Raw genomic sequence first — 13,452 nt, forward strand, 5'->3', positions numbered from 1 at the left:
ATGTTACATTTTTTTATATTTTATATTTTGTCTGTTAAGATGTCATAAACAGTGAAATTACAACATAATACAGTATAACCATCTTTGCAATGTTTCACAGATGTCAAACTCTGCAAACGACGGACCTGTACCAAAACTGAAAACTTGGCACTATATTCTGCCTATGACTGCTGTCATTTGTTTAACAAATAGATCACCCCTAACTGATATATCACTTTCTTGGTTTCTGAGTTGATTTTATTGGTATCACAGATTATTGTTTCAAACTTCATATTTTATTCTGATATCTTTGGACACAAAGATTAATTATTTCTAACAACTCCCATCAAAGACATAAAACTCATTCCAATGCAACAATTGAAATTACGTTCCAGAACCTGGGGACATTTGTTGAATAAAATTAATCATCTGTGAATACATTACATTAATATTTTTTTTTTAAAAGATTGCCTGGCAAACTATTTTTAGCTTTGAGACATAAACATGTCAGTGTATTTGAAAGATGGTCTGTGCGCAAGGTCAGATGGTGCGGCAACACCGGTAATATTCTCGGTAACGTGTTATGCATCAAATCTCCCCGCATAAATCTTCAACAATGTCATATCCACAATGGCTGAGATACCTCCACCCTTGAGGCGCTTCCTTCGGAGAGAAAAAATTGCCATCAAAGATCAAAGCAGAAGGGCACGTGTAATTATAGTGACGTCTGGATGACGTCTTGCATTGTACGCCTATGACTCAAAATGGGAAATGGAATTAAAAGGAAAAATACGCTGCTGTTGATGAAATCTAGTTCGTTAGTTAATTGCCGCTTCCTATGATCCGAGTGTTTTCTGCGTGTTACTTGCTGAACTGTGCTCTTTCTTGATGGTAATTGAAAAGTTTGATTGCGTTTCTCTGTTTGAACTGTCAGTTGGATGCCAAAAAAAAAAAAATGCCAGTTGAAATAATCATCTCTTGTTTGTGCGTTATTTTCTGCTTGGGTTTTAGTGGATTTCGAGCCACGTCGCGGACAATTTCATGTGTGTTTAACTCACTAAAATACCAATATCCAGTGATTGTCCAGGCAATATAACTATCTCTACTCAATAGAAAACGCACTGATCAATCAATCTGGGAGTTAATAACATGCCACTCTGCTTGATATCGGCACCAAATCTATATCAGCGTCATTTCTTTTTTCTCATTCTGCCCTGCAAATGTAGCTGTCAGTCAACGCCACGGCAATCATCGCCCCCTTTGCTCAGAAAGGAAATTCAGCCTCAAATCTACTGAAAATGACACTATGGGAAATTGCGCGAGTCCATCGACAGCAAAGATTACGGCAAGACCTGATATCTCATCATCGGCTCGTGATTTTTTTTTTCCTAGAAAGACTGAAGAAGATAACGTGGGCAGTACTTGTCCGCAGCCATCAGATAAGCCTAAACTCTAAAGCCCATCATGTCAGGATTATGTAGTTGCATGTCCTTTTTGATCATTTTATGAAGGAAAAGTTAAGTCCCACCACAGATTAGAGTTTTCTGCTTCTGACTCACAGACAAGTTGTTTGCCCAGACTATCTCCAAGTCAATCTACTCTTCTTTGAAGTCCTTGCTTCTACTGACATAAAGACTTAAGAATGTGACATCAAATGTCTCTCTGTGTTCTCAATGGCCGTACCAGATTACTCGAGCAGATAAATTTACTTTTGTCTTTCTCTTTGTCAGTGGTAAATTAACAGCTGATTATTGTTTTACGAATGTTTGCCTGGAGAATGACACTTGTCCGTCAGTTACCATTAGTATTTATGGAATCATACACACAAAAAGGCTTTCTTCTTATACCATTCTCTTTCCTCTCGTTCTCACTAGTTTTCTTTCCCACCCACGCCCCTCCCCATTCTAAGCTCTAGAATACATTACATTCTAGCTCTCCCTGGTACTTCTTACGGTTTCCACAGCCAAGATGTCACCGTTCAAATTTCATACAAATACTCATTCAACTTCCAACAGAGGAAATTTACCCCCGAGGGGGAATCTTCCGAGATATGGAAATTAATGATGTTTGATGTTTACGCTGCACACTCGCAGAGGGACAAACACTTTTGGGAATGTCGCACGCAACTTCATTCTGACTTGACATCGCTCGTGGGGATTTCAAGTACCGTTGGCGTATTTTATCATTTCTTGACCCAAATTCATGAGAACATCTTTTGATAAAACCACAATAATTCATGAAGGAAGATTTTTCAAATATTTCTATGCTGAAATTGACACAGCTCACAGACTTCACATTTTAAAGACATGCTCAGTCTCTCTGGGCCTGGGGCATAACAATTCAGGAAAATTCTACGAATTCAAACTACAGACACGCCCTGTTATCCTGGACACTGTGCCCTCCTTAAATCAAATTATAAAAGCAGACCATTTTGTATTTCTGATAGTTATTGACAAGCCTCTTGTCAATGATACAAGCTAATTGACAGAGCCGCACTTTTCACGTGTACACTGATCAAATTTTATTCTCACATTTTTGATGTCAAATTTTCACTTTTACATCAAATTTTCATCTACATTCACGTAATCAGCTGACAGAAAACAAAAACTTTTCATAACTGTGATTAAACGGCCGGTGTGCTAACTTTTGATGATTTTTTCACTAATTTTTGTTTCAATGTCAACTACAGTTTCTTGTTCTTCTGCCCAAAGCATGTTGAGATACACAGCATTCAGCTTGTCAACTCAGCCTGTACATGTGTAAACTGTTTTGTTGTTGTTGACAAGTGAACTCTGGTCCAGACTAGAATTCAAATGTAAACAATAACAGTGCATTTTACACATATAGACTCTGAGTTGGCAAGATAAATACATGTAATTGGCGTTTCAATGTACTTTTGGAAAGTAGAATAAGAAATTGTTATTAGCATATACACAAGAAAAATAATGAAAAAAATTATCAAAAGTTAGCATGACTGGGCCTTTAAAAAGTGGCACAAAAAATACTGCTACACACAATGTCTGGACAAGAACTAATCTATAATTTTCTTGGGGGCTCTACCTATGTACTTGATCCCTAACTGCCAACCCTTATGACTCCCTAGGTTACTATTGATTCAACACAATCCACTTCTGTGTCCACTTAATTTCACTCTTACCCTACAGTTGCAGAGTAAATATTAACATTCAGTAGGCTTGAACATTGGACTTACCTCAGCAATATCCAAGGGATGTGTGATACAAGTGTCTCTTACTCTCATGTTATTACAGATTTAGAAATACTTTATCTTCTCTCAATAAAATTTCATTTGGCTGAAATCTATGATGCATTTACTATTACAAATTCTCTGTTTGCAATTTTCAGCTTCTTGTCCTACTCCAATATCATGTCAAAATACCCAGAGTTCAATGTTAATATTCAATGCAAATGTCCAATGTTATTGTCGACAAATAAATTTTAGTTCAGACTAGAATTCATTTGTCAACCATAGCACTGCATTTTGAACATAATACAATGCGTTGGCAAGGCTAAGATGGTATTTCAAAATACTTTTGGGAGGAAAGGAAGAAAATGTATTTATTTTTCATTAAAAAATTGTGAAAATATCATTGAAAGTTGTCAATTTAATTATGGAAAGTGATCAGGGTAGGTAGAGAACATAGGCTAATTTTACAAGGCAAATGCTTTGTTCTCATCAAGTTTTACAATACAAGCACCGTGAATCTCAATAACTCAAACTGTAAATAGACATTTCTGGCACAATGTACTATCACAAGTTAATAACGGGACTTTTCTTCCGTTTTTTTTGTAATACAGCTGGTATGATCAGGGAAGAAGCTGATATCATTAGAGCCAAAAAAGCACCGCGGGAAAATAGATTATGTTGGCAGTGAAGGCAATCAAATCTCCATGTCTGTGGCCGTCACTCACAGCATGCCAGCCACTTACACTGGAATTGAAGACAAAATGCCTGTTAATATCGTATACAAGGGAACAAGTCTGATCTCTGCCCATTGTGTACGACAAAAAAGGCTTGTTTTGCTGGGAAACATGTATCTGGCATTTCTAACAGGCACGCCCCAGGTTCTGCTACAAACGATGGATATTTTCTTTTTGATGGATGGTGCGGATATCGAGTGATTATTACACACTTTCAGAAAGTTGAACTCTAATTTACAGGGGAATAAATATCTGACCTGTGTTTATCGCACTAACTGCTACCTCTAACATGCAATATCCTGGTTATATTATCAATCCATCACTAGTTTTGTCTCTTTTCCACAGCGTTTATCTAGACATAATGGCCAAAGCCAGCAGCTCCTTGACATTGAATGGGGATTGGCATCATCAGAACGGCCAGAGACATATTTTCACAATCTGAGACAACGACGGCAAAATGACCGATTGAGGAGTGGAAAATGGGTTTGGAAAAGAGGATTTGATGCCTCAATGCGACCTGCATAATCTATGAGTGTCTCATATTCCATCTGCCCACACTTGGTCACTAGGCTTTTTAAGGCTAGTTGTCTGGGGAATACCATCCAAAATTTGTTGCTAGATAAAGCTTTAGGCGGTCATCAATCAATAAGATCTGTCAACGCGGCAAGTGTTCTCTCTAGAATCCCAAAACCCATCTCCAAATGATTCATGACATTCACGTGAAATTTCCCTTAAAGGTTGAAAACCACTACTTAATACATGCACATGTACTTATATGCATCTTTTAATATTCCCGGCACAATTTTTCTGCTTTCAGCGAAACCTGTATGATCATACGTGTATTCTTGCTTGTAGGTAAATACTATTCACATTTTCTAAGGGTGGGATGGCCTCTGCTTTGCTAATAATGTAATAAGTTCAAACCACAGACAGTCTACCTAGCTTCATGATACATCTGAGAAGGGAATAACTGCCTGCCAGCCAGCCCGGGGGAAGGTAAACATCTGGCCGATTTGTTGAAATTTTACCATTACCTGCCCTATGGGTAGATGGAAATAATTTGCGATTTTTTGGTATGTTGAGATCAGAGGTTAGGTATACAAGGTATTCAGTATGTGAGTCATGACTATCAAGGGCAGGTACTGTTTTGTTCATGCAGGCTACTTCTTAAAGTTCAATGCCAGGTTGTCTGGTAGTTACTTTTCATTAATATCCTACACTGAACATACCCATCCTACAGTTTGCTTTATAACCATAGGTATTTATCTTAATTTGGAAACAATCTATTTGTATTTTTAGTTATCTGAAGTTTTCGATGGCCTTATTTCTCAATTACATCTTTTGTGATGAGTAAGTGAAAATTACCGTATATGAATGGAATTTTGAAGTTACTGAGTGTACACTGGTAGATGACAGTAAACAAAAAATCTCACATTAAGGTAGTAAGCGCCTTGAAATTAGAAGATTAAAAAGTTTAATCAAACTTTTTAACCATTCTCTTAATAGAGCAAGACTAAAAATCAGGGATCACCTTGCAAATTTAGGTACTTGAGAAACAGATTACCTAACATTTTCCAATATTTCAAAATCAAAATGGCCGCCATCCTCATGCTAACTCTATGGGGAACAATTACAATTTTGATTTTCATGAAACGAAGATGATGAAAATGTTTCTTACTTGGAGAGCTTCAAAATGAGCCCTGACAACCTGTAGACCAGAAGAGAATTGTAAAATTTTGATCCCCGAGACACATACCACCTTAACATCAAAATACAAAAGATGGCAAGACATTACCCGATACCTCAACATGCCAAATGCTTGCAAGGATGAAACCAAACAACGCAAAAGTGCCAAACACAGTCTCAAGTATTAGCCAAACTACATATATTTCAATGAAACAGTCTCTTATATTGAATAATACTTTTATCTGAAATAAGTTACTTACCACCGGTTTACGTTTGTTGGTGGCCATACAGAACTTGTCAGTTTTATGAGAACAATTCTCTGACATGCTTAAGATCAGAAGGCAGGGGAGCCTATAAATACCCCCTATCTCCCTGGGGATTCATAATCCAACATGAGTGGCACATGGTAACAACGTCAACGAATGCTCCCGAAAATCTGGATCTTTCAACAACCATGGTGTAAATTAAAGCACTGTTCCAACATATTACGTTTTGTGAATACTTGTGGCATCACCCTGTTGGCGAAATTCTCTCATTTTTTTCCATTTTAAGTTGATTTTTTATGCCAAAACTGCTTCGATGCTGTGTTCGAAGCGTCCAACGAACAATAGATGAAAGCATTCAAACAGCTGCCAATCACGAGGGGACGCGCAAAGGTGCAAACGATCAAACATTTGTTGTGTACATCGGATCGATTACGATGTCAACAATGAATAAACGATTCTTACTACTGAACGAAAAAAACTTGACCAACGGTTACTGAACACGCGCCTCAATGAATTCAGACACAAACGGACTACTTCATGGTTTCAAGCAGATTGCCTCTCCCTTTTTGTTCGTTGATATGTGTACCTGTAGGCCTATGAATGGGTGATGTTTTTGTTTGACCTGCAGTACGATATTTTACGATAGATCGCCTTTGGATGTATGTTGTGGCATAGCCCTGCGTACGATGTCGATGACGTGTATTCCCGGCGTTATACGGCCTCCCACCACAGCTCTGCTGATTACCATGGACAAAACCACAGTCGCTCGAGAGTTATTCAGCTCTGGGACTATTCGCCCCATAGACGAGTATACAGAAGCGAGAAATACAGTCGCTCGAGAGTTATTCACTCTGGGACTATTCGCCCCATAGACGAGTATACAGAAGCCATAAATATGAGCAACTTTCACTCTGCACATAAATCTATTAGTTCATTTATTCATAACAGTAACTAACCCCTGTGCATACTTCTGTTCTGTACTAGATGTCAACCAGCCCAGGTTTGCATTTCAAGCAAAGCATACATCAGGATCAGCATAATGATTGGATAGCCATACAAGACATGAATGCACTGTCACAAGAGGGAAGCGGGTATTTCTCGCTTCTGTATACTCCGTCGTATGGGCGAATAGTCCCAGAGCTGAATAACTCTCGAGCGACTGTGACAAAACCGGCAACATGCGGATCCAATTTGGACGGAGCACGAAAAACTACTTTCTAACTGTTTTCCGCCGAAATCAACTCGATTCCGATCTACATGTATGCAGCCTACCCAAACCACTCAACGCTCACAGACTGCGGAAAAAATGCTCTCGTGACATCCAAAACCGTTGTTTGCTCAAGATGCACGGTCAATGGCTCATGCAGTGGACGGGCATTGGATACGTTCATGCCACGATTACATGTATACAGGTGCCCATGTGCTTCATTATTTCCTGTCGGGTCGGGGCGATGAAACTAAATCGTGATTGATTCATCTCTGTCGGATTTGACCAAAAAGAGACACTTGACATAGATTATAGCATCAAATGTTGACCGTTCAGACTGAAACATGATAAAAGATCTGAAGATCGCCGTGATCGGTGATGTCGTTCTTCTCTATACGTTTTTCTGAGCTAGTTTTTTAACTAAATTGTTTGAGTATTAGCTGACGTTTTTTTGAAAACTTAATCAACTTTTCTTTCCCAACAGGGCACAACATTACCTTTTTTACTTTCATGGTAACCTAGGATGAATTAAATCGCAGATTAATAGACTCTTATGTTCTTCCTCGATTGTCTGTGACTGATTTTGCTATCTCCATATCGATATTGCGTTCGCACTCGGTGTCTTGAAACTTACGTTATTCACTGAAATAGTTTTCGGACAAACTCAAGAAATTCGACAACTACTAACGAATAGTCGGCAAAATTTACAGAGACAAGCAATAATAATTATGGTCATTTTACCGTCTTTTTTACCATTTTTGCCGTCTTTAGATAAGCGGACTCGTTTGACGGAAGCAGTATATAACGATCTGAGTTCCCATATTTTTACCCTACCGTGTGAGTGTAGTATTCAAATGAGGGAGATCATAATCTTACGCTGTTCCGAGTGGTCTGGAGATTTTTTATAATATACAATAAATTGACCTTATCAAAATTATTGTTTTACATTGCTTGGATATTGATACTTTTTCCGTACGTTTTGACTGTTGATTTGAAGTCTTTGATTCTCCATTGGCAGCAGCACATGTACGGTTACAACCGCCATGTGATGACCAGAGTGTGATTGTAAAGTTGTCGGGAAGTTGTTCAGAAGAAAAATCTTTTGTATTTAGAGGCTTCAGTTCGGGATTTTTCAAGATAAACAAATCATTATACATTTCCTACGTCTTTGAAACGGGGATTACGGTAATGTGATTAATGTGATGAAAATTTTGTGAACGTCTTTGCAATGTGTTCCCACGATGAGTGTGAACTGATTCTTTGTTAGTAAAAATCGTCAGAAATGGTCCAGTGACCGTGATAAAATAAACACAGATGCAAAACCATTGCGAGGAAGATAGTAAGAAATTCACATTGCAATATTTGCTGTCGTATTTCTCAGCAGGAATAATCAATTTTTACACGTTGTGTATAAGATCAGCAAGCAGGTGTTCGGCGGTCAATTGCTTCTATCATAATATCTTGATCACAGCTATTTGGCGAGAAGACAGCGGGTACTTATATAATCTCGCAAAATTATTGATATCATGTCTTTGTGTTGAAAATTTTCGATCGGAGGCAACTCAAATCAACAGCCGTGATATATTCGGAATCGTGTTCTCACTGGACACCGAACTACCTGCTATCAACAGTACGTTATGTACCATCGGCGGTAACACATTGGTCGTAATCTTGTCTAATTCTGCCCCGCCGTTTGTACAGTCCAGAAATTTCAAAGCTAGATTTTTTCACCCTGACATATAATACAGCGACCTTGCACACTAATGATCATTCCACTGTTTATGTTGGGGTTTGTTGGTTTTTTAATTTGCTCCGTGGCCCCTGGTAAGATTTTTCAATACGATACAAAGTTTGAAATTTTTTCAAGGTAAATTTAGTATATTTCCAGTTTGTGGGGTAAAGTTTTCTGGAGTGAAAGTTTGAGTTGACGCTGATAGAGTAGACGTCGAGCCCGGCACAGTTGACTGGGACCCGGTCGGTTGGGGTCGTTTAGTCCAGAAACCTGCAGCAGAGTTCATATGATCACCGTTCGGCATTTGGGTGATTTTTTGGTCAAAGTAATGCAGTAACAATGTACGCCAGATTTTTTGTGTTTTTTTTTGTCACAACTGTCATGTGCGTATACGGACGGTTTTCGATTAAAAACGGTAGTAATATCCAGTGCTCGTAAATGCGTGCAAAATTTATTCAGTGACTGTTTACGCAGCAGTCGTAAATACGACTAGGATTTACCACTACGTAACAACTGTAAACACCGCATCAATAGTCCATACGAAAATTTTGTGCTGAATCGAGGGAGATAACAATTGCGGTAGAAAAGGTCAGTCCATCATCCGTCAAAGTTGTTGATCGAAAAATCTTCACTGAGCGCCAACTACATGAGTGGCTGTTATAGTTGTACACGTAGTTCTGTGGGCTTTCCGCTGTCACTTGTTACGAGCTATGTTCAAAGTGCGTCAAGCTACGAATATTTTCATGTACTGAGTTACAGACATCAGTGAAGTACCGGGTACATTGATTTTGTTCAAAACCACTGCCTGTTTGTTCCTCGTGTTGTTTTTGTGTCCCTAACGTCGACTGGCTCTTAGTGTGCGTACAAACATAGCAGTCGGGATTAAGATTTCCTGGATAAATAGATTTATTCCGCCTCTGACGCAAAGATACACACTGTTTTACATGTGCCACTCCTGGCCTGGGATCGATTTCATACCTGCTTAAGATCAGAATGCATTGTTCCTTTGAGAAATACTTAACTTCATAAACCATGCATTAAAATTTGCTCTAAGTAGCATACATTTCCTCATGCTTTGCATTGAAAATAAGGCCTTGAAATGAACTTGAAATTTTAATTTTCTGAGTCATAGAACGATAAAATGATAAACCAAACAGAATCAAAACAAATTACTCACCTGTCCTGTTGACCATCGTTTTGGAACAGCAGCAAGATTTCTGGGTTTGGTCTGTGGAACGGGAGACGGTGGACTCCACTGAGTTGTACCGCTAGGCACGTGCCAGTAATAGGTTCCGGAACTGTCTGTCACCTCGCGCCACCCAGGAGGCAGAGACAAGCTCTTGCTCACGCCTTTTCCTTGCGCGGCCGTGTTTGTGGTGACAGAGGCCGAGGCACCGTGTTGAGTTTGTCCAGAACTAATAGACTGTTTATTGGGTATGGCGTACAGGTCTTCGGTGACTGGCCCCTTGTAATACTTCGTGCCAGTGATTGACAGATCCCCGGGGGTTTTCTCATCGTAAGACGTCTCGCTTGCGTAGCCGTAGTCGGGCTGTCCCTCGTAAGGCGACAGCTGCCTGCCATTGTACATTATTTCTTTTTCCATTTCGTGCTCTTGGCGCATGCTGAAACTTTTGTACAGCATTTCGTAGGTGGATTCACAGTCTGTGCTGGTGTCGCTGGTTTGCTGTTCAGAGTTGTATGGTGTGTTGTGCTGCAAGGGTTCATACGCAACACCTTTAGCGTCCACCTCCGAGTCAGAGTACACGCTCTGCACGCTTTCGGACGCGGGGCTCTCCCCGCATCCGACTCCTGTGTACCGAGCGGCTGACGTCTCTAGGCTAGTGTAATAACTCAAAAATCCCCTCCCGGACCCCCTGGTCAGAGTTCCCTCGTCACTCTGGGACTCGGTTCCAGCGTCAAAACTTTCTGTTTCACTGTCTCTGTCAGTTTCAAAGTCCTGTTTCTCATCGTGTGTCCCTTCCTCGTCGCTGTCACACTCTCCTCCATCGTCCTCTTCGATTTCATCCGTCTCTTCGTCGGTTTCTTCCTCTTCCTCCTCTTCTTCCTCTGTGGAGTCCTCCACCTCCTCAACGCCGTCGTCGATGAAGTCAATGTCTGCAAAGAGATCTGGCTTCTTCTTCTTCTTCTCTGTGTCGTCGGCACTGTCGTCTTCGGTCGCCGAACTGCTCTCGCCCTCCGGGGAGTTAAAAGTCATGCTGGGGTCCTTGCTCAAGTCAATCCCCATGGCGGAGAAGTCCGTGGTGGCATATTTCTTCCGGCTCTTGTTCCTCTTGGCCGTCGTGTTTTCCAGGTTATACAGGTTTGGGAAGTCCAAGTCCGGCCCAACAATTTGCTCCAGGGCCAAAATTCTGATGTCATTTTCTAGAGAGGCATAGTGTTCTTTTGCTGATGAAGAATAGTTTCTGTTGGCGTCGTCTGTCGAGGTGGCCATGGTTGTGGACCTGTCTCCATTGGTCTGTTGTCTGTTTGCCTCTGAATCGTATGTGCTGACATATGTTGGGTTATGCACAGATGTCACTGGGCCTTGGTTGGCTGGAAGGGATATAACAGGAAAAAAAAACGGCCCAGTTAGAATGCTTACTAATACCTCTTTTCAACGCATTTAATCAGGTAAGACGGAGCTATTCAATTGCAATATAGAGAGTGAATAGTTTTGCTTGTACAAAAGCAAGTACCTTCAAACATTAACACCCACTGAGCCACTCTATTTGACCTTTACATGAAGTTCAAGGAAATTGCATGACGTACGAACAATCCATCAAGATACCTACACAAAAACACTTTCAAGTGAATCATTCTGGATTTGAAATGTGAAAGGACATGGGTGGGGGTAGGGGAAGCATGATGAAATAACAGGATAATTTGAAGGGTTAATAAACAATTTGTAATATTCATTACACCTAGAGAAATATGAGAAGAAATAACACATCCAGATTAAGGGACCTTCAGGTCAGTCCCCTGCTACTGATACAAATTCCAATAGAGAGCCAACATGCAGAGTCAGCACGAACACCACTCACAGTACAGTATGTTTATCCCTTATACCAAGGCCATCTTTAAAAAGGTAGCCAAGACATTTCTATCAACATACATTTGATTATTTCTCAATGTTGCAGTTTCTTCTGAAAAAGATTCAATAGTAAATACTAATTTACTGTGCGGGAATATCATATTAGCTGATATTTGAAGTTGCGGAAATAAACGGATTACATTTTAACGACTTTTCTCTTTTTCTGATGTAAAATAAAACTGCTTCTGCATGTGTACAAGAGATATCAATTTACAGTCAGTTTAAACATTCACGCTATCATCACTTTTATCATATTTGATTCACCATAATGGCGTAATTCACAGGACAATGCTGTTTTTTATCTGTGGGTAAGGTCTCGTTAACAAGGTTTGGCAATTAAGACCGGTAAATGAGTGTCCATGAAATGTGCTGGCTAAAATCAAATATCTCAGTGCCATGTTAATTATTTAGGTCAGATAATTGGAAAATTCCAGTCAACATGAAAATTTTATGATTCTGCTTCTGCACGGCTATAGTGCCCATTGCAGAGGCAAATCTGCTATTCCACATGATTTTAAATCAATGACATTTTCCACTGCAATTTTCAAGTCTATAAAAACTGACTTGGAGGTTGTGCCTCTTCAAATTTGTGCCTTTTTTCACAATTTTTTATGAATTTGACTCCAACATTTCAAGGAAATAGCTTATTCTATTAGCTGAAAAGATAACATAATTGCCCACGGGCTGGCCCATACATGAATATTATAAAATCATCCATTTCCAAATTTTCATAAATTATTTTGCAATTCTTTATATGCTCCCTATTCAAAGATCTGACTAGATGAAGAAATGCATCCATTCCAGTTCTGGTTCGTTCATCCTTAACAAAATTCATTTCACATTAAAAGAAAACCATAAGTAAGCTTTTTTCTGGGTCTGACATAATTAATGCTGCATTTGAGCTATTAAAGCAGGATACATATTTCACATTCCTGATAACACAATTAATGACTGAGGCAGGTGTTTGACTCTTGAGACAGAAGTCACCCCTACATAATACTCTACACTACATACATCAAAGCTTCTTTTTGCAAGTTAATCATTTCTTGCCAGTCAGCTAGAGATAAGTAGCAAGGAAAATTGAGCATAAATCTAAGTCAAAAGATCCATCGATAGCGTGTGATTTTAATCTCCCATGTAAAATGAAGTGGTTAGTTTGTTTGTTATGCCATGTCTGTCAAACATTTCTATCTTTTCTTCGATAAGCTTTTTAGCCAATTTGACACCTACATATACATGATTTGACAGCTTGTTTTCTTGGAACATGTATGTCTAGTCCATTCTTTGTGGCTAACAATCCCTATCAACCTACAGTCTTGAAATATTATTCAAGTTGGGAAAAAAGAACACAACCCAAGCCCTGCAACATGATTGGCTATTACCACAGGATTTCAAATGTGTAGCCAACTCCTATTGGCTGTAAGCTTTCATGAATTAATCTAATAGGTTGCTGCTAAGGAGTCCAGTATTTCAAGTATATATAAGTAAATTTTTTTACCTCTCTTGGTGTACAGGCTCATCTGAATATCCATGTGTAAAATGTGTGCGAAAA

The 13,452-nt window shown here is 39.4% G+C and overlaps 1 protein-coding gene across 4 annotated transcripts in view; it reads right to left on the reverse strand.

Moving 5' to 3' along the window:
- Positions 1-13,452, reverse strand: part of LOC139131002 (amyloid beta precursor protein binding family B member 2-like) — a 154,935-nt gene that overhangs the window by 35,289 nt on the left and 106,194 nt on the right. For all 4 annotated transcript variants that reach the window (XM_070696893.1, XM_070696895.1, XM_070696894.1 and 1 more), the window contains one exon: positions 9,987-11,362. In XM_070696893.1, coding sequence (XP_070552994.1) covers positions 9,987-11,362 — 1,376 coding nt within the window. The remainder of the gene's footprint in view (positions 1-9,986; positions 11,363-13,452) is intronic.

Source organism: Ptychodera flava, chromosome 4 (genome assembly GCF_041260155.1).
Source record: "Ptychodera flava strain L36383 chromosome 4, AS_Pfla_20210202, whole genome shotgun sequence".
Taxonomy (NCBI): domain Eukaryota; kingdom Metazoa; phylum Hemichordata; class Enteropneusta; family Ptychoderidae; genus Ptychodera; species Ptychodera flava.